At 41.9% G+C, this 27485-nt stretch overlaps 1 protein-coding gene across 1 annotated transcript in view; it reads right to left on the bottom strand.

Moving 5' to 3' along the window:
- The window catches only part of TBC1D12 (TBC1 domain family member 12), an 89253-nt gene extending 69042 nt beyond the window's left edge, over window positions 1-20211 (bottom strand). The window contains exon 1 of the mRNA XM_007471587.1: window positions 19176-20211. Within this exon, the coding sequence (XP_007471649.1) occupies window positions 19176-20116 (941 nt within the window). The 5' untranslated portion in view covers window positions 20117-20211. The remainder of the gene's footprint in view (window positions 1-19175) is intronic.
- Window positions 20212-27485: the final 7274 nt, after the last annotated feature.

Below are 27485 nucleotides of genomic sequence, written 5' to 3'. Positions count from 1 at the left end.
AAAAAAAATGGTATTAAGAACCTAGTGGTAAGACAGGAATAAAGACACAGACCTACTGGAGAACGAACTTGAGGATATGGGGAGGGGGAAGGGTGAGCTGTGATAGGGCGAGAGAGAGACATGGACATATATATACTAACAAACGTAAGGTAGATAGCCAGTGGGAAGCAGCCCCATGGCACAGGGATACCGGCTTGGTGCTTTGTGACCGCCTGGAGGGGTGGGATAGGGAGGGTGGGAGGGAGGGAGACGAAGAGGGAAGAGATATGGGAACATATGTATATGTATAACTGACTCACTTTGTTATAAAGCAGAAACTAACACACCATTGTAAAGCAATTATACCCCAATAAAGATGTTAAAAAAAAGTCAGTCAATGTAATTCACCATCTTAACAGTCTAAAGAAGAAAAAACACATGATCATATCAACTTATGCATTTAATAATACCCTAAATCCATTCTTGATTAAAATAAATAAACAGAAAACTAGGAATAGAATAGAAGTTCTCTGGCCTAGTTAAGGGCATCTACAAAAATAACCTACAGCCAACATCATACTTAAATGTGAAAGACCAAATGTGTTGAAGATTGGAAACAAGGTAAGAATGTCTGCTCTCATCACTCCCCTCAAAATCATAATGAAAATCCTAGCCAGTACAGTAAGGGAAGAAAAATAAGTGTTTCAGATTGGAAAGGGAAAAATTAAATTTTTGCTATTTTCAGACAACACTACTGTCTACATAATCAATCCCATGGAATCCATAGAAAAGCTCCCAGAGCTAGACGTAAGTTTACCAGGGTTACAGGGTATAAGGAAAACAAAAATTAGTCGTATTTCTATATAGTACTAGCAGTGAATAATTAGAAACTTAAATTTTAAAAAATATATTATTTACAATAGCTCCAAAAATATTAAATACTTAGATATGAATCTAAGAAAACATGAGCAAGATGTGTATGCTGAAAGCTACAAAACTCTGATAAAGAAAATTAAAAAAGAAGAAAATTATAAACAGAGAAATATACTGTGTTCCAGGTATGGAAGATTCAACGCAGTAAAGATATTAATTCTCCCCAAGTTAATTAACAAAGATTATCTGTAAGTATAGATAGGCTGATTCTAAAATTGATGTAGCAAGGCAAAGGAAGTAGAATAGCCAAAACGATTTTGAAAATTTATCTAGTTGTCATTTTCTGCATTAGAATGTGAGCTCTATGATGTTGCCACTGCATTAGACTGTGAGCTCTGTGTTCACCATTGTATCCTAGTGCTGTGCTTGCACACATTAATGAAAGTCTGCTAATTTGGGGGCTACAGAGAAAGAAATAACTGCTGTCCTCAAATTAGCTGTCTTATCCCTTTATGGCTGCTATAACAACAACAACAACAACAAAAAACATAGATTTGGTGGTCTATAAACAAAAGAAACTTCTTTCTCACAGTTATGGAGGCTGGGGAAGTTTCAGATCAAGGCCCTGGCAGATTCAGTGTCTGCTGAGAGATGGCTTCCTGGTTCACAGACTGTAGTCTTTTCACTGTGTCCTCACATGGCAGAAGGCACAAGAGAGCTCTCTGGGCCTCTTTTATAAGGGCACTAATCCCATTCATGAGGTCTCCACACTCATGACCTAAGCACCTGCCAAAGGCTCCACCTCCAAATAGTATCACACTGGGGATCAGGTTTCAACATATGAATTTTAGGGGGGACACAAATATTCAGTCTATAACACTAGTCTAATGGAAGAGTGCAGTCTGGGGAGCTATTATTTCTATGAACCTTTCTCCCCATAAGCCACTTCTTCTATAAATCATTATCTCCTTATACTTTTCACTTTCTACCTTAAATACTGGTCTGAATGCTACTTTTAAACTATAAGTGCATTGAGAAGAGGATTTGTATAACTTTCACAGTACCCCGCATATAAGGTATTTAAACACTCAGTAAATTTTTATTTTTTAAACACAATAAAAATTGGCTGTCTTTATTTTGGCATACAGTCCTACAAGTTTTACCACATGTATAGATTTGTGTAACTACCACCACAGTCGAGTTAATGAACACTTGGATCACCCCGAAAAAACTCCATCATGTTACCTCTTTGTCATTACCCCTCCCTCCACTGGCAACCTCTGTAAAGCACTGAAATGAGCCTGAAGATGGACTTACAAGCCAGATTCAGTGCCAGTGGAATAAATATTGCTTCCGTCATCTCATGCTCCCTGCTAGTGTCAACATCGTAAGCATTTATGTTTGCAATGTGATCATCACTGGCTTTACCAGAAGGGCTTTATTCTAGCTCCTTCTTTTCCTGCTATACAGTCTGTGCTCAAATATGCTTGTTGAATGAACAAGGGAGGATTCAGACAAACAGAAAATTAGAGGAGGAGAATGACATATATCTCATTCTGGCTAGAATAAGCTTCAAAGCACAAGCAGCAAAGAATAGAGCATTTCCTTTCTTGCCCCCAAATCCTTAAACCTCTATAATATCTATGGAAAAGTTTTAATTTTTTATCCTAGCATTAAAGACTCTTTACAATTTGGACCCAAATTATTTTTCCAACATTATTTCCTACTACCCTTTTTACAACTGGGAGAAATACATGTGGCTTTAGCATACCTGCAACCCACTCCCCACTTCGACAGTGCCTTTGCCCCAATCCTGACTGAAGCAGTAGCCCAAAGTGGCCATATTTGCATCTCATGGTCTTGACCCTCGGTCAGTACTGATTAAATTGGACTGCTGATAAAACATGGACAAATTCATATGTAGGCTGAGACAATCAGATTCCCAGGATTTTTAAACAGAAGACTTAGAGATCGAGTCAAATGACGGTAAATGCTTGAACTGATAAATCATGTACAGTTGGGACAGCTGTATAGGGCTTTTGCAGGTAGAAACCATGCACTAAACAACCAAGAGGCAAAATAGAGATGAGAAAAACCAAGCATCCCCCGAAAGGCAGAGAAACCATTATTCCAGGTACTCTGTAGCCCGGGTATACTTTATTTTCTATCTTCAGAATATGCACAAGATGCCTACTACATGCTTACAATAAACCCTCCTTCACTTAAGGTAGCTTAAGTTGGCTTCTGTTCCTTAAAACTAATTAACTCTAACATATTAGCCAAACTGTACTTTTTTTCACACATTCCCTACTTTCTTGCCTCTATGCTCTGGATAGCCACATATACATCTTACCTTTTATAGTAAAAACTAAGTTGGTAACACATACTTAGAACTGTAATATACCAAATTTAAAACATTTCTAATATGGGGATATATGTATACATATAGCTGACTCACTCTGTTATACAGCAGCAACTAACACAACAATGTAAAGCAACTATACTCCAATAAAGATGTTAAAAAAACCTGAAACATTTCTACTTTTGTGCATCAAATGACACTATCAAGAAAGTATAAAGAAAAGCCATAGAATAGGAGAAAATACATAATTTGTTTCATTAATTAGAAAAGCAAAAGAAAATATTTACTTCACAAGTGGAAAAAGTATACTTCAAAACTGTCAACAGCATTAAGGCAATACTTATAAAGTTCAACATTTCTTTTACATTATAACATTGTCGGTTACAGACGCTGTATTATGGATTTTACCACAACCTATATAAGTCAGTCCTTTAAATATGGACTGTTTTGCAAACACCCTGTTAAAAAGAGTTGTAGGCTTCAGCAAAATTGATACAGCTGTGCCTACTCAAAGATGACCAAATTCAAGGGTGACAGACTGCCAAGTCACTGACTTTATTTAATCCTTCAGAAGAGTACCAGAGGTGAAATCATTTACGCTTGTTTACACTAACCTCAACTATTTACACACTATGTGTCTAAATAATTTGCCTGGGCGTGAATCTATTACATCTAGAATATTAGAGTACTTACCATAGCTAACATACAAGTGAACTTGCTTAGTTGGCTTCCTAATGTATTTCAGCTATGACTCCCCTCCAACGTTCAATTCTTCAGTCCTATCTTACGTTAGCCCAACTGATTTCTCTCCTACAGAAACATCCCTCAGAGAAAGGTACCAAAAATACTTTGAGAAATGATAACTATTTTTCCCAGAGTGATCACTCCAAAGGTTCCAATCATTTGACTATGTAAGTTCTCGCACTTTTTAAAAAGTTTTTAATCCAATAAATCTTTGTGTTCCTATATATGGCTCCATGTCTCTTTGCAAAGACAAAAGAGCAAAAAAGACGTTTCATATCTGCAGAGAGTTTGCATCTCAGTAGAAAAGACACATACATAACAAATAATTATGGAAGTCTCAATGCTTTGTCTTTACCTCATTCAATCCTCAAAAATGGGTGATGGGTATACTTCCTCCATCCACTTTTATGAAGCAATGTATAGAACTTGTGCATTGGACATACAGACTTGATTTTACCACTTTATTCTCTGAGGGTTTTCCCTGAAATCGTTTCCCTTCTGCTCCACAACAACTACAAACTACTAGGTATAAAATAAATAAGATACAAGTATGTAGTGTACAGCACAGGGAATATAGCCAATATTTTATAATAACTTTATTTTTTATAAATTTATTTATCTATCTATTTTGGCTGCGTTGGGTCCTGGTTGCTGCGTGTGGGCTTTCTTTAGTTGTGGCGAGAGGGGGCTACTCTTCCTTGCGGTGCGCGGGCTTCTCGTTGCAGTGGCTTCTCTTGTTGCGGAGCATGGGCTCTAGGCGCGCAGGCTTCAGTAGTTGTGGCACACGGGCTCAGTAGTTGTGGCTCGTGGGCTCTAGAGCTCAGGTTCAGTAGTTGTGGCACATGGGCTTAGTTGCTCCGCGGCATGTGGGATCTTTCCAGACCAGGGCTCGAACCCGTGTCTCCTGCATTGGCAGGTGGATTCTTAACCACTGCACCACCAGCGAAGCCCTATAGTAACTTTAAATGGAATATAATCTATAAAAATATCAGATCACTATGTTGTACACCTGAAATTAGTATAATACTGTAAATCAACTATACTTGAATTTAGGGGGGGAAAACTGGCCTAACAACTATTCTGGCTCTTTTCTCCCCTCATCAAATTCCTTACAAAACATGGTAGACATAATTTTTCACATCACTCTCCATTTTCGTATCATCCCACTTCCCTCAGAAACAAAAATCAGATTCAAAGTTTACCTTCATTAAAACTTCACAAAAAAGCTACTGGTATAAGCATATGTCACTGAATCTGTTAGCTACCCCTTCTGACAGGTACTGAATTTAATGTTGTTTACATGAATAATCTGGATATCACAATTTAATAAAGAGCCTGACAAGTACAGGTAAACTACCACAAATGTACCCAAGCCCCAGTTTCTCAAGTCCCAAAACATCTGCTACACTGCTACAAGAGTCACTGTTCTAAAATGCAATCCTAAGCATGTTGCCCTTGTTTTAAAAACCCATCAAAGGTCCTATGGACTGCCAACTCTCACAGAATCTATTCAAAATGCTTAGTTCTGTCACATAAACTCCCTCATAATTTAGCCCCAACCTTTGTGCCTCGGTTTTTGACACTCTACCTCACCTGCCCTAAGGTGAGGTCATATTAATGAGTCTCTACAGTTCCAAAAGTGCTGTGCTATTTCATGTATAATTCTGCCTATGCTGTTGTATGCCTGTACTGGCTTCACCCTCATTCCAATCCAAACCCTCCTCATTGGTATTAAAAAAACAACAACAAAAAACCAAGCATTCATGTCTTATCTACTGTGAAGAGTTCCCTAGCATCTCATCCCGAAGTTAATCACTCCTTCTTCAGTGCTGCTAATGTACCTTTGCATTTTCTTTTATAACACTAATCAGGTAATATGGTAAGTACTGATTTATATGACTCTCCCATCTTAAGTTTGTTAATAAAATATTTTTAATCTAATTTCCTTAATGTCTTATATATATATATATATATATATATACACACACACACACATATATATATGTATTGAAAAATGGGGCTCAATAGCATCTGCTGAAAGAATAAATGGTAAGAAAATCTTAAACTAACTCATAAGAATTGTATATGCTTAGCTGGAAGGATCCAAAAACAAAAAAAGATTCAGTAGCAATCTTATGAATTGTAATTATGTAAAAGAACTGACTTGTTCTTTGTGGCTTTAAAGGGCAAATTAGGACCACGAACATTACAAAGAGATACACTGTGCTTTGACATAAAGAACCTTCTAACAATTAATACTCTCAATAGGCTGCATTGAGGAAATTGAGCTCCTTGTTAGTGAAAAAATTGAAGCAGAGGCTAAACCACATCTATTAGGTGCCTAAACTCTCTAACAATAAAGAGGCAGACACTTAGCGCTAGGGTTGTTGTTGTTATTTTTGTTTTGTTGACACTTTGCTCCTCTGACCACCCAGAAGTACTTCCTGAATTGAAGGTATACATGATAGAACCTATCTTCCAGCAGCATAGTTGAAATACATGTCCTGACCAAGGTAACTGTCTTTTTTTCCACTGGGTGTTATGACGTTTCCATCAAATGGACAACTAAATCAAAAGATTTTGGTGGTCTCATACAAGAGCAAAACAATCTTACCTCCTCATTAAAATGCATAGCTAGTTATTATTTTAATCAAGAACATTTTATAGTGGTTACCTTCTAAAATTTTTTCTTCATGCAGTATAATTCTCAGATATTTTATTAGTATAACCAATTTTGAAAGTTAATCCCTGTCCTAGTACTGTATTCTCGACAGCATTAATGTGCTTCTGGAAGTATATCACAAAGATGGACATCACCCTCTAGTTATATGTGCAGTTATCGTGCTGGTTACCCTATATAATAATTGCCTATCAAAAGCTTTATTTTTTAAAAAAATTATTTATTTATTTATTTTTTTGCGGTACGCGGGCCTCTCACTGTTGTGGCCTCTAACGTTGCAGAGCACAGACTACGGACGCGTAGGCTCAGCGGCCATGGCTCACAGGCCTAAGCCGCCCCGTGGCATGTGGGATCTTCCCGGACCGGAGCACGAACCCGTGTCCCCTAGCATCGGCCGGCGGACTCTCAACCACTGAACCACCAGGGAAGCCCCAAAAGCTTTATTTTATTAGTCTTTAGATAACAAATTTTGGTGCTCAACACCCAATTAAGAATCACAACAAACCTTTTGTTTTCCAAACAACACCCAACCCCCATTGGTACTAATTTTAGGTAGTACCAATGAAGTTAAAAATTCAATTCAGCAGGGGTGGGGTGAGGAGTGTCAAGGACCATGTAACCAAAAAAGCAACTTAAATTTTATCACTTTTCAAAAACACAGAAACTACTTATTCAATTGGTAATTGAATAAGTAGTTGAATAAATTACTTTATTGAATTGAATTGAATAAACTACTTATTCAATCGGTAATCAATTTTACCGATTTAAAACTTTAATAACTTACTTCAAAACTTAAATTTCTACACAATATATCTTCCTGATAATGAACAATTTTCTTCTCATGGGTGAGAGATTTAAATTGTTTGCTAGATTTACCATGGTGCTTGTAGGAGAAGTTTGCCTTTTAGCACTTGAACTCAAGTAAGAATACATTCTGTAAAATTGTATATTGCATTTATCTTACACTTTGATACATGCACTTTTTAATACATGAATCTATCATACTAACAGTCTAAACTTTTAAAGTCTAAATTAAACCTGATATACACAACCTGTCATTAAAAAATATTTCTGTTGCAGGATATAACCTGTTAAGAAGCCATGAGGGGATGGGGATATTAGGGAAGTTAAGAAGAAGAGGCACAGCAGCTGTCTTTAAGAAGTTGCCAGGAACATCCACAAAGGCATTGAAGTAAGCAGAATAGAAAAATAAATATGTAAATAATCTGTGCCAATACTCTGAAGCCCACAGGCCAAAGTACAGAGCTAACTTCCAGCTAACATTTATTCTCTCCAGCAATTTTTCTCTATACAAACCTCTTCAAACTCATTCTCTAACAGTCTCTCTCTAACAGAACCTCCACACCCTCCCAATTTTATCTTCTTTCTTACCACCTTAACTGGAATAGTATAGAAACAAAGTATTTATCTTTAGTTTTATTTTATATTCCCTGTCCTGCTTTTAGAAAGCAGGTAATATGAGCATTTTATGTTTTTCTAATAATGACAACAAAAATCAATAAACTGTTATAGTCTTTGAATAACTTTTCCCTGGGACAGCAACAGAAAAGTATTTCCCGTCCTTGACTAGAAAATGACTACAAACAGTCTAGATGAAAACCAGATTTGGAAATTCTAAATAATGCCCAGTGTATGACGGGTAGTTGTATATTACAGTATTGGGGAAAATATGAGAACACAGCACAGAATTTGATTTCAAAACTATCATGTTCAGTTCCAAACTTAAAATGTTTTAATCTGTGTGAGGTTAGAGACGGGCAGAAGGAAATATTTTTTAACCAAGAAATGTATACCAAAGTAAAATTCATATTAAAAAGAAACTGAAAAGCAAAATTCAAAGGTAAATTAAACGCATTACCAAGTTTACTCTCAAACTAGAAATTTAATGATTTGCCCAAGGAATGTAACTTATAGCTTGGTTTCCTAGGTAAACTTCTCTTAATTGCAGGAAAGAGCCTGCTGAAAACCCAGACAGTCACATGGTTTTTCATCTCTTTCTTGTTTTGGCCACGGAAATAAGAAGTGCCAGAAAGGCTGAAGCAGCAAATTCTGGAGGGGAATAAGCCATGTACAACATGCAGGATTTTTTCTTAAAGGCATGGAGAAGAATTACAACTACCCAGCAGGAAGACAGAAAATTAATGCCCTTTTTGATAAACAATAAATAAGGAGAAGTAGTTATGATTCCATGTTGAAGAGACCTGAGTAAGGTTTTGTGAGTTAAAGTTTTTCACAGAACATGTAAGCATGGCTATCTAAACTACATAAAATGAAAGTAAAAGACCTTTCCCACTAATAAAGAGGAAACTAAGATCTAATTAGGTAGAGACAGTTTCTTAACCTAGTGGAAGTTAGCAAAATACTTCTACATTTGTTTTTTTAAATTATTAATTAATTAATTTTTTGGCTGTGTTGGGTCTTCGTTTCTATGCGAGGGCTTTCTCTAGTTGCGGCAAGCGGGGGCCACTCTTCATCGTGGTGCGCGGGCCTTTCACTGTCACGGCCTCTCTTGTTGCGGAGCACAGGCTCCAGACTCACAGGCTCAGTAGTTGTGGCTCACGGGCCTAGTTGCTCTGCGGCATGTGGGATCCTTTCAGACCAGGACTCGAACCCATGTCCCCTGCACTGGCAGGCAGATTCTCAACCACTGCACCACCAGGGAAGCCCCTACATTTGTTTTTATACCTGTTCTCTACTATATCTCTATTTATACTCATCAATTACATAGTACCTAAACATGACCCAATTTTAAATCGATACGGCAATCTAAACTATAAATGTTATGTTGTACCTTCTTTCAGTTATTACCTGAGGAGACCTGCCTATCGATAATTTCAGCTGACACTTGAACAACGCAGGGACTACGGGGACCTACCTTCCACACAGACAAAAATCCCAGTATAATTTTACAGTCTGCCCTCCTTACCTGTGGTTCTGCATCCAGGGAGTCAATTAACAGAAGACGGTGTAGGACTGTAGTATTTACTATTGAAAAAAATCCACATATAAGTGGACCCATGCCGTTCAAACCCCTGTTTTTCAAGGGTCAGATGTATTTCATTAATTCTAGTGTGGGAACCACCTGCATCAGAATCACTTGAGAATCTCTGTTAAATACCTGGATTCGTACCAGGCCCCACCCAAGACCTACTAAATCAAAAAGGGGGCTCAAGGAATGTGCATTCTTAACTCCCCTCAGCCCCACACCACAGGTGATTTTAAGCACTAACATTTAATGATTACCGTCCTAGGGTCTAAGCAACTAGCAACCACCACTCCCTGGGGACAACGTTTAGTGTAGCTAACAGGGTTCCTAGGAATAAATAAGCCACCTCAGAAAGGATTGGCTTTCCCTTTCTGAATAATACATTCATAGATGGGTAACAGCTGTATCACCTCAAAATCTCCAAATGTCTTAACTTTTCCTCAAAGCTTTCCTACCACAAGATACTAAGTATGAAATGTATGAGTAAGCCAAGTTAAACATTTCATGAATTTAAACTTACAAAGTTGTTTCTGCCTGTCGTAAAAGTTCCTTAAAACAATAAACGATGCAAACATTTTAATCTTTCTCAACATTCCCTCCTTTCAGTTTCTTCTCAGATCTGCTTTTTAGGCAAAGCTTCACTACTTCTGGAAATTTTATATCACTACACCAGAGTCCATTTTGACACCCATCCAATCCCAATACAAATTATTTTAAAATCTGCTACAGAAACTGTGCAATGTTTCTTCAGGGAGTACACAAAAAATTCATTCCAGTCTCTCCCTTTCTTTAAACCAGTTGATTTCAGTGATGAAGTTGGAGAAGGGACTGTGGAGGTCTTCTGTGGTATGAATGACATTTGAATCCTCACTATATACCAAATAATAAATACAAGGCGCTTAGTATATTATCTCATTTAACCCTCATGACAATCCCATGAGATAGGTATCACTATTACCCCCATTTCATGGATGAGTTGCTAAGGTCCAGAGAGATCAAGTAACTTGTCCATAATTACACAGCTAGTAAGCTTATTCAAAGCCAGGCGGTCCAACTCCACAACCAGCATCTTTTTTATTTTTTTATTTTTTTTTCGCGGTACGCGGGCCTCTCACAGTTGTGGCCTCTCCCGTTGCGGAGCACAGGCTCCGGACGCGCAGGCTCAGCGGCCATGGCTCACGGGTTTAGCTGCTCCGCGGCATGTGGGATCTTCCCGGACCGGGGAATGAACCCGTGTCCCCTGCGTCGGCAGGCGGACTCTCAACCACTGTGCCACCAGAGAAGCCCACACAACCAGCATCTTTAACCACCACATTATATCCTACAGTTTGAAGATGCCACCTGCCAAAAGCAAGTCCCCTGAGTCCAACTAAGTAGGGGTTGTGGATTCTGGAGAATCCAATTTTTTTTTAATGTGCTTTTAGGTGATTCTGAAGTACAACAAAGGCTAGGAACAGTTCTCCCAAGTGGAACACTGGCAAACTCTAAGAAATAACTCACAGTCTGGAAGTTAAAAGTCTCAAATTCCAGTTCATTGATTAACTAGAATTTACTTATTACCCTATTCCTACTCCAAAGAAATTTTAAAGAAAAAAAAATCTAGAATTTTCTAAAGAAAAAAAATGAGAGCTGCTGGTCTGTCCTCTCTGCATATGGGAAACTAAACAAAAATCACTGATGTTTAGCATGATTACTCTGAGGCAGAGTTAGACCTTCACCAAAGAAAATGTTCAAGGTAGAATTTAGAGTTGAAGGGGATATTTCTATCTCTGGCAACCTTCTCATTTTACAGATGAAAAAACATGCTGTTTTTTTAAGCATCCTCTTTAACTTGGTTCACATTTGTAGTATATAGCCAACAAATATTTGAGGTCTACAACAGTGAGTGCAAGAGAACTGTGCAATATCACAGTGTATTGGAGCTGAAAGGGACTCTGAATCTCCTAATTTCACAGATGGGTAAACTGAAGTCTAGAAATTTAATGATTTGCCCAAGATCACATAATTATTTAATGGTAGAAGAAAAGACACTACCTAGGACAAAAGCCAAGTTTCTTATTTCTCAAGACAATAGTATTTTCACTACACCAAAAGCTATGTTTTTGTTCATAAACTTTATTTTTTTTTGCTGTACGCGGGCCTCTCACTGTTGTGGCCTCTCCCATTGCGGAGCACAGGTTCCGGACGCGCAGGCTCAGCGGCCATGGCTCACGGGCCCAGCCGCTCTGCGGCAGGTGGAATCCTCCCGGACCGGGGCACGAACCCGTGTCCCCTGCATCGGCAGGCGGACTCTCAACCACTGCACCACCAGAGAAGCCCCAAAAACTTCTTATAATTCACAGAAATCAATGTATTAGCTCCAAACCCTGGCAATCATATCTATGTCTAGTTCTGATTTTTTTAAATTCATTAACTATCTGACTCTGGGCAAATGAGTATAAAATAAAAAAATAAACCTTACCCTTTAGTTCACAGGAATATTTCAAGAATCGAAAAAAAAACGTATAGGGTTTCCCTGGTGGCGCAGTGGTTGAGAGTGCGCCTGCCGATGCTAGGGGACACGGGTTCGTGCTCCGGTCTGGGAAGATCCCACATGCCGCGGAGAGGCTGGGCCCGTGAGCCAGGGCCGCTGAGCCTGCGCGTCCGGAGCCTGTGCTCCGCAACGGGAGAGGCCACAACAGTGAGAGGCCCGCGTACAGCAAAAAAAAAACCCAAAAAACAAACAACAAAAAAATTTATAACAAATAGGTACTGGTTGTTAAATCTAGTAAATGTTGCTCCAAATAGTCTGAACTGAAAAGCTTTAAAAACCATTGCTCTAGGGCTTCCCTGGTGGTGCAGTGGTTGAGAGTTCGCCTGCCGATGCAGGGGACACGGGTTCGTGCCCCGGTCCGGGAAGATCCCACATGCCGTGGAGCGGCTGGGCCCGTGAGTCATGGGCACTGGGCCTGCGCGTCCGGAGCCTGTGCTCTGCAATGGGAGAGGCCACAACAGGGAGAGGCCACAACAGTGAGAGGCCCGCGTATCGCGAAAAAAAAAAACAAAAAAAACCATTGCTCTAGATCAGCTGAAGAACAACTCATTACCATGTCTAACTCATTTCCAATACTAAATTAATACCACCTTACTAGGTGATGGCTAGCAAATAAAAGTTGTGACAAATGTACCACAGTTATATGATGCTACCAACATAGGGAACTGGGTGAGGGGTATGCCAGAACTCTCTGTAGTACTGTTGCAACTTTTCTGTAAATATAGAACTATTCTTAAACAAAAAATATTTTAAAAAATGAAAAGTAAATCTCTATGCCCATTTTGAACAGTTCAGAAAATTTCTACCAAACAAGTTAACTCCAAGTTAACATTCAAATAGCCTGCTTTGCTTATTGGGGCTTAGTGTTAAAATGTTAATTTAGTTTAGCACTTCAAAATAATATGTTTGGGGACTTCCCTGGTGGTGCAGTGGTTAAGAATCTGCCTGCCAATGCATGGGACACGGGTTCGAGCCCTGGTCTGGGAGGATCTCACATGCCGCAGAGCAGATAAGCCCGTGCGCCACAACTACTGAGCCTGCGCTCTAGAGCCCACGAGCCACAACTACTGAAGCCTGCGCGCCTAGAGCCCGTGCTCCGCAACAAGAAGCCACCGCAATGAGAAGCTCGCGCGCCACAACGAAGAGTAGCCCCCGCTCGGCACAACTAGAGAAAGCCTGCACGCAGCAATGAAGACCCAGCACAGTCAAAAATAAATTAATTAATTAAAAACAAAAACAAAAAGCAAAATAATATGTTTGGGTGATTAAAACTACCTTAGTCCCCCAAAATTGGAGTTTCCTAGTACTTTCTAGCTAATTTATATTCAGATGATCACATCTCTAACCATGAAGTCCTTGAACCAATGCTGGATTTCCAATTGTTTAGTATAGATATCTAGGGTTTTGCAGTTCGTTGGTTTCTTTAAGAAAATACTGGATCTGAGAGGGGAAAAAGGGTCAGATATGGGAAAGATACAAAAGACTCTTCAGCCATTAGCTTCTCAATCTAATAATATTATAATGGGTAGCTTCACAACACTAAAATCCTAAAGGACCGTTATTTTTATTCTAGAGCAACTGATTACACATTCCAGCTTTTCTAAAATTTTCAACACTGTAATTATATTAATATACAGATATTAATATATAAGTAATGTCCAAGAGTTTCATTAGTGAGACAAATACTTTAGCCTTTATTTTTACAATCTCTTGTAGTAACAAAAATTTAATGTTTACAGCAAGATACTTCTTCATTCTCCTTATAATCATACCACACCTATTTTAAAGAACTGCTTGTTTTGGGGAGCTATAAAAATCTCTTAAAACTTATCAGAAGTTTGATATTTTGCCTTTTCTTTATTGAGATGTTAAAAAAGGGAGTTTTTGAGAAACTGGTGTTAAAAGTGTAGTTAAACAAATAAAGGAGCCCTATCTGACGGAGGTCAATTATGGCTCAGTCAGGTGAATAATGATTTCATCAACTAGTGTTCACCAACTAAATTCTGAGTAGGAGAGAAAATTTCATTGTTTCTGAGAAGCTTAAATTAAGAAAAATTATAACTGTTAGAAAGTTTTTATTCTCAATATCATAACAAAAAGTATATTCTCAACAATTTTCATATTGGGGAGATTGGGACTGCCTACATATGAAAAGAAATCACTAAATGAGCCTTTCTAGTCTTCCCTGTTCAGCTACTCATAACAAAAAGAGCTCCGTGAAAATAATTTTGTGCAACAATGTTTAGGAAGTTTCAGAGTCGATAATTACCAGGAAAGCTACATGAATCTCTATGTTCCAGAATCTATAAAATCAATCTATAAAGGTCTATATAGATTCCACAATCTATAAAGTCTATCTTTTCAGATAAAAGAAAAAAAACCTTCGGTATTTTTTCCCCTACCTTAGCTATGCCCTTTTAAGCCACTGAATTCTTATGATTCATCTTGAAAATTCTGTAAAAAACTATCAACACTACCAGGATACACAGATAGATACTTGTGTGTTTCTAAACAACAGTAACTGCCAGTGCAATCCAAACAAGCCTCAAAAGTATTAAACAGCTTTTTAAAAATTTTTATTTTATATTAGAATATAGTTGATTAACAATGTTGTGTTAGTTTCAGGTACAGCAAAGTGATTTAGTTATACACATACATGTTATCTACCCTTTTTCAAATTCTTTTCCCATTTAGGTTACTACAGGATATTGAGCAGATTTCCCTATGCTATACAGTAGGTCCTTGTTGGTTATCTATTTTAAATATAGCAGTGTGTACTTGTCAATCCCAAACTCCCAATCTATTTATTTAAAAGGTTTTTAAAAATACACCTATTAAGAGTGTATCTACTTAAAGAATAAACCACTCTAGTCTGAAAACAATTAAGACATGAATTTGCTTAAAGGACACATAAAAATGGTTTAAAGCTACTTCACTTTCAAAACAGAGTAATAAACAGATCCTTGAGAAACGAAGGCTAGCCTGAAAACAAGAGATTTGCTTTTAAGCTTTCGTCTTCTTCTCACTGCTAAGTTGGTGATAGTGGCAGTAGTGGTACTCATCTAGCATTTCAAAACTTTTATAGACAGGAAAGGGCTAAGGATCTAAAGAAATGTTACTTCTAGGCCTCCTGTAATCAAGTCACCATAAACACAGAGAGATGCCCGTGTGAAGCTAGGGCAAGCCCCCAACAGGGACTGAAATAGAACTCACCTCATCTAGAAGGGAGGGCAAGCAGGAGATGATGAGAGCTGTCCCATCCTGGACCAAATGCCTTTTTCTCCTACATGATTTCTACCCTACTCAATGAAGCCCTTGCCAATGATGTATCTTGATTGAACATATTTATTTAGTAATAGATATGCTGCTATAAAATGGTCCCCACTCTTTACCTGTAAAAGGTTAAAACAAATATGAAACTATTCTTTTTTTTTTTTTTTTTTTTTTTGTTAACTTTTCAGATTTTAACATTTCAGAAAGGTGGCAGGGAAAACTATCATTAATGGGGAACAGAAAAATATTACCCATCGATAGTAATTTTTTTTTTCTTTTTTTTTTTTTTGCGTTACGGGGCCCTCTCCCTTTTGTGGCCTCTCCCGTTGCAGAGCCCAGGCTCTGGACGCGCAGGCTCAGCGGCCATGGCTCAACGGGCCCAGCCGTTCCGCGGCACGTGGGATCTTCCCGGACCGGGGCACGAACCCGTGTCCCCTGCATCGGCAGGCGGACCTCAACCACTGCGCCACCAGGGAAGCCCTGAAACTATTCTTTCAAACTATTTCTGTTATAGATTTTTTGCCCAGTTAAGAGAAAGAGAGGAAGTGGAAAGGAGAAGGGAATGATGGAGATAATCAGGCGGGAAAGAAAAGAGTCACAGGTAAACAGAAGTTATAATCAAATTCCTGGACTGAAAATCAGAAATCCTGGTTCCTAATCCCAGCTCTGCTATTAGGTAACTAAACTCCTCTCTTTAGACAGTGAGATTCCTCACCAAAAAATGAAGTGAGGGAAAGGGCTGCACCAAGAACAGGAATACATCCTAGAACAAGATATCCCCAAAGGAAGGCCTCATCTGGGTTTCAGAATTGAGAATGACAACTGTGCACAGGAAGAAAAACCACTCTTAGGTTGTAGTGATAAGGGAAATTTCTGATTATTCTCTTTGAGAATGGACGATTTGTTCAAAATTACACTACCTAGAGAGGAGTAGAAACAGAGAGTCCGTGCAAGTAGTCACTTCAGCACAATCTGAATGTGATTCTTCATACTAGCACTAGGTACTGTAGATTCAAAAATGAACATCACAGTCTCTGCCTTTAAGGTGTTCAGAATCCAGTTAAGGCTTTGACTAAATGCTAAGAGAAAAATTATGCCTCTGTCTGATTCTGCTCTTTCCCAAGAATGTTAAATGAAGCAAGCAATGATGCTTAGAATCTTTTTTTTTGCGGTACGCGGGCCTCTCACCAATGTGGCCTCTCCCGCCGCGGCGCACAGGCTCCGGATGTGTAGGCTCAGCAGCCATGGCTCACAGGCCCAGCCGCTCCGCGGCATGTGGAATCTTCCCGGACCGGGGCACGAATCCGCGTCCCCTGCATCAGCAGGCGGACTCTCAACCACTGCGCCACCAGGGAAGCCCGATGCTTAGAATCTTGACATTCAGATCTCAAAAATGAAGCTTACAGAAATTAACTTCAGGGGACCTAAGTTTACTGATTTCCTACCCAGTGCTCTGCTACATGTGAAAAGTATATCATATGAATGTCAAATACCATGCTAATTAAAGTCCCATTAGTGTACAGGTTAAAGAAATTTTCTAAATTATATAAAAATTCCTGCCTACTGTCAATAATATGAAAGCCTCTCATAACAGATTTGCCTTGTTATTATTTAAATATTGCAATACATATATAATGTATCTGTCTTCAAACTTAATCCCCACTAGTCTGCACTCCACCTCCAAGTCAGGGACCAAGCAAGTACTCTGGGTATACTGGTTGAATTAGTGCTCTCCACAGCCCCTTTCAGGTGTAAAACTGCCTGACAGGGCTTCCCTGGAGGCACAGTGGCTAAGAATCCGCCTGCCATTGTAGGGGACAAGGGTTCGAGCCCTGGTCTGGGAAGATCCCACATGCCGCGGAGCAACTAAGTCTGTGCGCCACAACTACTGAGCCTGCATTCTACAACCCGTGAGCCACAACTACTGAAGCCTGTGCACCTAGAGCCCGTGCTCCACAGCCAGAGAAGCCACCGCAATGAGAAGCCCATGCACCCCAACCAAGAGTAGCCCCTGCTCACGGCAACTAGAGAAAGCCCCCGCGCCGTAACAAAGACCCAACGCAGCCAAAAATAAATAAATAAATTAATTAATTAAAAAGCACTTAAGGTGTGTTAAGTTTTTTTACTTGTAACCTTGTGGAACTTTTGGGTGTTTATTGGTCATGTTTTTATGTCAGCTGTCAGGCAGTTTTATTTATTTATTTATTATTCTTGGCTGCGTTGGGTCTTCATTATGGTGTGCGGGCTTCTCATTGTGGTGGCTTCTCGTTGCAGAACACGGGCTCTAGGCATGCGGGCTTCAGTAGTTGTGGCACACAGGCTCAGTAGTTGTGGCTGGCGGGCTCTAGAGCGCAGACTCGGTAGTTGTGGCGCATCGGCTTCGCTGCTCCGCGTCATGTGGGATTCTCCCCCGGCCAGGGCTCGAACCTGTGTCCCCTACATTGGCAGGAGGATTCCTAACCACTGCACCACCAGGAAAGCCCCCTTAAGTGCATTTAAAATATTGCCACTACAAGCTTTAAGTATATCTTTGCAATCGTAGGCACAAATACAGATCTCACTACTATATATGTTGTCCTATGAGTAACACATAATTAGGATTTCCCAATCTTGATTTAAACAACTTCATAATTTATTTGTAAATTTATACAAGCAGGAAAAATAAGTTAATAACATAGAAAAAGGAGTAAGAAATATTAATCAGAAAACTGTGCCTGTGTGTCTACAAATATGCACACTAACTGTATAATCCTCTAAAACTTGAGTTGCATTCCTTATTTTTTTTACTTCTGGTTTTTGTCAAGATCCCTAAAAAGGGAACAAAAACACAAGAGAAAGGAGAAAGAACTTTGAAAGGGAGGGTTTTACAAGTTGGGAATACTTTCCTGTTTTCCTAGAGACTTAAAAAAAATAAGCATGTCAAAATGTGACCCAAAAGAAATTGCTTTTTCATTAATGTACATTAAGATGAGTATTTTCTAAAGACATATTTATCCCTATCAAAGTCCCACTCTGAACCCTGCAGTGTCCAGCACTGTAATTTAATTTCAAGAATAGCAGGTCAAATCACATATACAGCATCATAAAAAATTAAAAAGAAGATGCTTTAAAAAGGTAGAGGCCTATCTGGTAAAAGTAAAGAGGGATTTTCTACATAAAGCGCCATAGTAATTTGGCTTTAAAGGCCGGGATCAAATTCTAAACACCAAACTGACGGCATTTTAATAAAGGCCACTGAAACAAGCTGTTAATAAAGGCTATGAAACACAACCACCTCTACTTTCAAGAATTCCTAAACTACTTGAATGGGTTTAGACTCCACGCAAATAGCTCTGCAAAATGACTTCCCTTTCTCTTTCACAACCGCACCCGTACACATGCACCGCACCGCACCGCCACCCGCCCCTAATTCTTTGTAGTACATGGGGACGAGGAAGGTGGTCTGTTTTTCCGGAAGAGGGAAAACTGTAGGTAAGGCACTAGCACGCCGGCCTGAAAACACAGAAACCAGGTGTGAATGGCAGGTAGACCGTCCAGCGGACAAGGGAAGAGAAAGACTGGCTCCCCGCGCTCACAACTTCTCCGATACACAATGCAGACCTAGTTCCTCTTCCCCCGGTGAAAAATCAAAGCTCAATCCGGACGCCAGCGAGAGCCTCCACGCCGCTCTCCGCCAGCTCCCGGCCCGAGCCCTCCCCGAACCCCGGCGCAGTCTGCGCTGTACCTGGCGAAGAAGTCGGCGAAGCCGCCGCTCCGTCGAGCCCGGGCCGAGGTCCCCGCGGGGCCCTGCTCCGCGGCAGGCGAGGGCACCGGCGGCCCCGACGACGGCAGGTGGTCGCGGGCGCTCTGGTGGCGGCTCACCTCGAATGTGTTCCGAGAGTTCAAGTGAACGTCGGAGAAAACGAGGCGCGACTCGTCGCCGGCGCCTCCGCTAGTCCTCTCGGCCGAGGTGACCGGCGACGCGCCCTCCTCGGGACCCCCGGGGCCGGCTCCCGGCTGCTCCAAGTCCTCGCTGCCACTGCCGCTGCTGGCCGGACTGCCCCCCGAGCCGCTGCCCGCATCCTCGGGCCTTTCAGCGTCCGCCGCCGCCAGGCAGCAGCTCCGCAGCGGGTCCTCGAGCGGCGCGGCCCAGTCGGACGGTCTGCCCGCGCCGTCCGCGCCCTCGTCGCCAGGCCCCTCCGGGCGGAGGCGGCAGTGGCGCGGCTCCCGGCCGCCGGCGCGGGCCAGGTCGCGGTAGTCCGGGCCCGGCAGAAAGCCCGAGTCTCCGTTGGTCATGCCTCCGTGCCGCGCCGCGCGGGCATCCGCCGCTTCCGCGCCACGGTGCTTGGAGCCCGCGTCCGGCGGGCAGGCGTCCGAGTGCGGGGCTGCGGAGCGCGGCAGAACGCGGGGCTGGCCGGCGGGGAGCGGACAGTAGCACAGCCCGGGCTCCAGCTGCCCCCTGGTCTCCGCGAGATAACGCCTAAGGAGCTGCTGAGGCGGCGGCGTCTCCTCCTCCTCTTCTTCCTCCTCCTGCTCCTCCGGAGTCTCCACAGCGCCGGCGCCTCCGCCAAAGCCGCCCGTGGCCCGAATCATCTTCCCGTCCAGGCCTGCGGGCTCGGGCGCCGGCACAGGGAGCAACTTGGGGTTTCTTCCCGAGCAGGTTCCGGCATCCTCCGGACCCACCATCTGGGGCCGCGTGAGCGCCACCCGAGGAGGCACGGGCTCGGTCCGGGAAGAGCCCTGAGTGCTGGGGCAGCAGCGGCTGCCGCCGCACCGTTCCCAAACCCGCCCCTCCCTCCCGGGAATTCGGGCTGTTGCGGGAGGGCGGGCACCCGCCTGGGGTAGCGCACGCGCAAAAGCCAGACCGGTCAAGCCCCGACCTGGAGATTCCACGAACCATAGAGACGGTAGCTAGAGAGGCCCGCTCCGTGACACTCCAACTGCCAATCTGGGATCCGGCGTCTGGATGACGGAGGCTGGTTGGCCCACGCGGAACGTGACTGCCCTTACAGAAGCACGGGTATGGCTCGCTTAGCAAAAATTCACTTGACGTACTTAATTTATGGGAGTAGAATACAATATGTTAGATGTTAAGTCCTTCCAGCTCTAATTGGTCGCTAGTCGACTTTACGCTTTTATATCCACCGATCCATTGCCACAATTTAGGGTTTCTTCGCCTCAGGTCAAAACTCTTCCTTCTCCACTTCATCTTCCCCAATACTACCAAAGTTATCTTTCTTATATAGGACCACGTTTCATCACATCACCCTCTCTTAAAGATTTCCATTATCACTTAAGGAGAAAGAGGAAGTAGAGTCAGGCAGAGAGGGCTATTGAAATAATTCCAGCACCCCATGAAAATGGATTAAAATGGGGTGATAAGCAATGAGTGGAAATGAAGTGTTGAAATCACCAGATGTGATAATTGATCAGATATAAGGAGTGACTGAAGAGGGAGGAGCCAGCCAAATTACTACAAAACTCTTGAGACTGAAACTGATGTGGTTTGAAGAAATAGGGATTTGGATTGGAAATAACTTGATTAATAGGAGAAATATATCTGGTAAAGTAAGAATATCCAGCATATAGAGTTCTAAATCTTGGGTTAGGGCTTCGGTTTAGAGACGCAGATTGAAGAGTCATCTGCATAATGCAACTAGGTGAGTCATGAGTAACATCATCTAGGAAGAAAGACTAAAGATGGGGGTGGGACAGAGACTCAAAGGTGTCGCTATTTCAGGATGGACAAATAAGCTGTATTGCGAGGGATTAAAGAGGCACTAGTGGATAAAATGAACTGGCAAATATAGACAGCTCATTCTAGAAGTATGTCAATGAAAGGACAGTAGTAGGAGAATGGAGAATTAGAGGAAGCAGCATTGTCGAGCCTTTAAAATATATATACGCACACACAAGAGTGAATGTAACCTATATATGGGTACTAAAATGTGTAAATAAAATGGTCATCCATGTACCTAGCACCCAGTTTAAGAAACGTCAAGTGTCTTTTATAATGAGCATTTTTCAAGGCCCTAAGTAAAAACTAAGTGGCTAGGGCATAGTTAGCGATACATTTAGTATCAAGATCTTTCAGAAGAAATGACCTCCAAGACACAGGTGGAAAAGCTAATATAGAAAAAGAGAAAATATTTGCAATTCGTATATATAAGGGTCTACTATCCAGAATATATAAAGAACTCAACTATAAGAAGACAAACAACCCAATTTAAAAATGAGTAAAGGGGCTTCCCCGGTGGCGCAGTGGTTAAGAATCCACCTGCCAAAGCAGGAGACACGGGATCCAGCCCTGATCCAGGAAGATCCCACATGCCTCAGAGCAACTAAGCCCATGCGCCACAACTACTGAGCCTGTGCTCTAGAGCCCACAAGCCACAACTACTGAGCCCACGTGCCACAACTACTGAAGCCCGCGAGCCTAGAGCCCGTGCTCTGCAACAAGAGAAGCCACCGCAATGAGAAGCCCGTGCACCGTAAGGAAGAGTAGCCCCTGCTCACCGCAACTAGAGAAAAGCCCGCGTGCAGCAACGGAGACCCAACGCAGCCAAAAATAAATAAATAAATAAACAAATATGAGTAAAGGACTTGACCAGACATTTCTCTGAAGAAGATATGCTAATAGCTGTTAATAAGCATATGAAATGATGCTCAACATAATCACCAGGGAAATGCAAATCAAAACCTCAGTGAGATAGCACTCACACCCACTAGGAGGACTATAATCAAAAAAGTCGAAAATAACAGGTGTTGTAGAGGATGCGGAGAAAGTGGAACCCTCACATATTGCTGGTAGAAATGTAAAATGCTATACCTGCTGTGAAAATGTTCGGTTGTTCCTCAGTAACATAGAATTACCATATGACCCAGCAATTCTACTCCTAGGTATATACCCAAAAGAATTGAAAAAAGATGTTCAAACAAAAACTTGTACATGAATGTTCACAGCTGCACTATTCATAAAAACCAAATGATGGAAGCAACCGAAATGTCCATCGATAGAGGAGTGGATAAACAGAATGTGAGATATACACACAACAGACTATTAGCCATAAAAAGGAATTAAGTACCAATACATGCTACAAAGTGGATGAATTTCAAAAACATTATGCTAAGTAAAAGGAGCCTGACACAAAAGGTCACATATTATATAATTCCATTTATATGAACTGTCCAGAATAGGTAAATCCATAGAGAAAGAAAGCAGATTGGAGATTGTCAATGGCTGGGGAAACGGGAAAAATAGGGCAGGAATGCCTCATGGATATGAGGTTTTCTTTTGTGTGATGAACATATTTTAGAACAAGATACAGGTGATGGTTGCATGACACTGTGAATGTACTAAATGCCATTGAATTGCACTTTTTAAAATTTTTTTAGTTTAGTTTTGGCTGCGTTGGGTCTTCATTGCTGCGCATGGGTGTTCTCTAGTTGCTGCGAGCAGGGGCTGCTCTTCGATGCGGTTCGTGGGCTTCTCATTGCGATGGCTTCTCTTGTTGCAGAGCACAGGCTCTAGGCGCGCGGGCTTCAGTAGTTGCAGCACGCAGGCTCAGTAGTTGTGGCCCGTGGGCTCTAGAGTGCAGGCTCAGTAGTTGTGGTGCACGGGCTTAGTTGCTCTGCGGCATGTGGGATCTTCCGGACCAGGGCTCGAACCCATGTCCCCTGCATTGGCAGGCGGATTCTTAACCACTGTGCCACCAGGGAAGTTCCAAATTGCACGTTTTTTTTTTTTGTTGTTGTTGTTGATTTTCTAGTTCTGCCCACATGGAGACACCCTCCTTGAAAAGGCGTTAAATCCTTCCGTTCACTGCAACACCTTGTGCTGAAAACACGTGTTCCAAGGTTTCAACTACAAGACCCACATTCTTAAAGCACTGATTCTTAAAGCTCATCTAGATTTCTCCCCTTGGATGGGGGGAGATGACCCAAACACAGTGAAGAACAGCTCAGGACTGTGGGCTCTGCTCGCCCAGAAAACTTTTCAGCTCCCCTGACCACTTGGCTGAAGCCAGGATTAAGGCCCTGAGATGAGGGGCACCTGCTGGGCTGCTGCCACCGCCACCGGCCCCCAACTCCTGTCCTCTTCACTAGGCTGGCTGTTACCTCTAGTTTCCCTGGAGTTTGGGGATTCCAGATGGTCTCTGCTCACACTTCTGTATCACGCCTGCTGCCTCAGCACTGCTGATCCACACAAAAGTTATTTGATAAGCCTGCAGGTTCTTTTTCATCAGAGGACATTCCCAAGGCCATGACTTTCCCCGGCTCCCTACTGCCCTTGCCCGCAGACTGGACGTGCATGGCCGCCGTGCTGAGTCGGGCACAACCCCCTGGCTCCACTCCGGCTCACTCTCCTAGAGAACTGAGGACTGTGCCCTGGGTTCATCAGCAGGATCTGTCTTGAAGCCAGTCCTAGAGTGACAAGAGCCACACCTGCAGGTCTATTCCACTGACCAGCCGCACAGGACCGAGCTGGGCCCGTGGACCTTGGTCTGGATTGTGTTGGCTGGTCATTCTTGCCTAGGTTCACAGGCCAACAGCCGCCGTCCTTCCTCACCTGCTCATCACTGCACCAGCGGCTCACTCCTACCTGCTGCTGTCACATGCCTGGCAACCTCGTGTTCCGCGGCCAGCCAAGAACTGAGACCCCAGCAGGCCCCTAGTTCCCAGCAGGCAAAGTCCCAATTAAACTACTGCTGCCTAGCCGTGTTCTCGAGGCTTCAGAGCCGGGAAAGTGCGGAGAGCATGGCAAGCCGCGGCGCCACCAGCCCTGGACCCGCGATGCTCCGCGGAGGCGCCGGAACCTCGCCGTACCACGCCCCCGCAACACAAGCGCCCTCTGCGCCCGCCTGTCCTGCGGACCCGGGCCCACCTCCGACCACCGTGACCCAAGACGGAGGCGCGGCGCTGGGGCGGGCGGGGACCCGGGCTCTGGACCCGAGGCCGCGCGGACCCGCCAGCCCCACCTCCGTCCCCGCCGCCTGGAAAAAGCTAAAATTGGACAATTTTAATTGCACGTTTATTTTATGTGAATTTCACCCCAATAAAAAAAATTAAGTTAATGTAGGAGATACCTAGACCTAAATATAGCTGTACGATGGTAAAGATGAGTGTAGCTAAGAGAATCTAATCTCAATCGTTTGTCTTTTCAACCTTTTTCCTCTATGCCTAGAGAATTTATCCTTGCAATTTTCTTCCTGCTGTCAAACCTTCCCTAACTTGTTAACTTATTTTTTCCAAGCAACCACTCTATTTCTTCCTCTGTGAAATCATACTCTTTTAAAAATACAGTTTTTTAAAATTGTTTATTTTGTTCAACTCCTTTCTCTCCCACGGTCAATAGAAGAAGGTTTTATGAACCATAACAGCCCATACAACCCTTCTATTTTATCAGTGCAGACTTCAAAATTGACACGTTTATATTTTGTAACTTTGTCTACAGTAATATGTATTGCATAAACAATGACAGTGGTTCTTAGTGATTATATGTCCCACTTTCAACAATAAAACTTTCCGACTTATCTGATAAGTAGTATCATATCCTATCTTACAAAGAAAAAAAAATCTTCTTTCAAGGTGTAGCATATCCTTTCTGTGGTCCTTAAGGGTTTGACATCAAAAACTTTTGATACCATATTACATTACTACAACTCAGGCATAAATAATATATCCTGGTACAGTCCTATAAATCAGATGAAATCATTATGATGAGAAGGCATATTCTTAATCTCTGCTGTAAAATATTAATTAATATTAATATTAAAATATGAAAAACTATTGGTATACTTGGATTCTTACATTTCTGAGAAATTTGACTTTCACAGAAATTCTCAAAACACATGTAATTAGGGTTTCCCTGGTGGCACAGTGGTTAAGAATCTGCCTGCTAATGCAGGGACATGGGTTTGAGCCTGGTCTGGGAAGATCCCACATGCTACGGAGCAACTAAGCCCATGCGCCACAACTACTGAGCCTGCACTCTAGAGCCCACAAGCCACAACTACTGAGCCCACGTGCCACAATTACTGAAGCCTGTGCACCTAGAGCCCGTGCTCTGCAACATGAGAAGCCACTGCAATGAGAAGCCTGCGCACCGCAACGAAGAGTAGCCCCCGCTTGCCGCAGCTAGAGAAAAGCTCGTGCGCAGCAACGGAGACACAACGCAGCCAAACATAAAATAAATAATTTTTTTTTTTAAAGAATTTCCTTCCTTTAAAAAAAAAACACGTAATTAGTCATATTCTATGTGTATGACCCAATTCTCGTTATTGAAGAGTGAAGAATGGTACCATTATCCCATACTATTATTTTGCTACAATTGTACTCAAGGAGAGTACAAAGGCCTCCAAAAAAGACCTCAAAGCTCCTCTTTCTTTAATCAACTTTTTTCTTGTTACACTGGATTTCCAAATAGCATTCAAAAGCTTAACCTTCTATCATGTTACATCACCATCATCAACACCCACATACACTTTTTCTCATTTAGCTGCACATTAGCGGCAACATTTAGGGAGGTTTTTTTTTAAAATGCTGATGTCTGGGCTAAACCCAAGACAAATTCAGTCAATATCTCTGGAGGAGGAGACTTTACACTAGTATTAAAAGCCACTCAAGTCATTCTAATTTATAGCCAAGGTTGGAAAATGCTGCCTTATACCTATAACCTATCTCTCTCCTTCCCTGAACAAGCGAGCTTCTTTAAAAAGATGTTTACACATTGTGCACCTCCAGATGTGATACCCTGAGAAGGATACAGTGTGGCCGAGGATGTACAACCTCAGTCTAATCACACAAAATCATCAGATGAACCTGAAATGAGGAAAATTCTATTTTAAAAAATGAAATGGGGGGTACTCTATTCTTCAAAAAAAGGCAGTATCATAGAAGGCAAATAAAAGCTGTGGACAGGCTTGAGATTAAATAAAATTAAAACAATATGACAAGTACATGCAATACCTGCCCCTAAACTGGGTTTTGTATTAGGTAGAGAAAAGGAAAACATTCTATGAAGGACTTTATTAGATCATTTGACACAATTGTCATAAGCACAGTGGATTTTTTTTTCCATAAATTTATTTATTTTTGGCTGCGTTGGGTCTTTGTTGCTGCCCGCGGGCTTTCTCTAGTTGCAGCAAGCAGGGGCTGCTCTTTGTTGTGGTGCACAGGCTCTAGGCGCACGGGCTCAGTAGTTGTGGCTTGCAGGCTCTAGAGCGCAGGCTTAGGCTCAGTAGTTGTGGTGCATGGACTTAGTTGCTCCATGGCATGTGGGATCTTCCTGGACCAGGGATTGAACCCGTGTCCCTTGTATTGGCAGGCAGATTCTTAACCACTTCGCCACCAGGGAAGTCGCAGCACAGTGTATTAAGTAAAGGTGTCAATGTAAAAATTGATATTTATAATTAACAATTGCTATATTCTGTAAGAAAATATTTCTGCTCTTAGGAAATGTACACTAGAGTATTTGGGATAAAAGGCCACGATATACGTAATTTACCCTCAAATGATTTAGAAAAAAAAATTATGCATGCACACACATACACACAGAACAAGGGATAAAGTAAATGGGATAAAATGTTAACAGTGGATAAACAACAAGGTCCTACTGCATAGCACAGGGAACATATTCGATATCCTGTGATAAACCATAATGGAAAAGAATGTGAAAAAGAATAAATATATGGACAACCAAGTCACTTTGCTTAACACAACATTGTAAACTATACTTCAATAAAATTTTCTAAAATGTTAACAGCAGGTAAATCTGGGAAAGATATATGTGTTCTTTGTACTATTTTATGTTTATAGCTTTTTGTAAGTTTATTTCCAAGAAATACCGTTTTAAAGATTTCTCTATTTTCTCACTCGTCACCTGCCGCGTCCCCCGCCCCAATTTACTCCATTCTAGCTTCTGTCCACAATTCTTTACCCTCATCAATGACTTCCCTGTCCCTAATTTAAGGAAAAAATGTCAGTCTCTATCTTGCTTGATCTTTCAACAGCATTCATTCTGTTAATCACTCCCTCCATTTTGAAACACTCTTTC

Source organism: Lipotes vexillifer, unplaced genomic scaffold, assembly GCF_000442215.2.
Source record: "Lipotes vexillifer unplaced genomic scaffold, Lipotes_vexillifer_v1.1 scaffold325, whole genome shotgun sequence".
In the NCBI taxonomy this organism is placed as follows: domain Eukaryota; kingdom Metazoa; phylum Chordata; class Mammalia; order Artiodactyla; family Lipotidae; genus Lipotes; species Lipotes vexillifer.
Note: the sequence above shows the minus strand (reverse complement) of the source record. Positions and strands in the feature narration are given on the sequence as shown.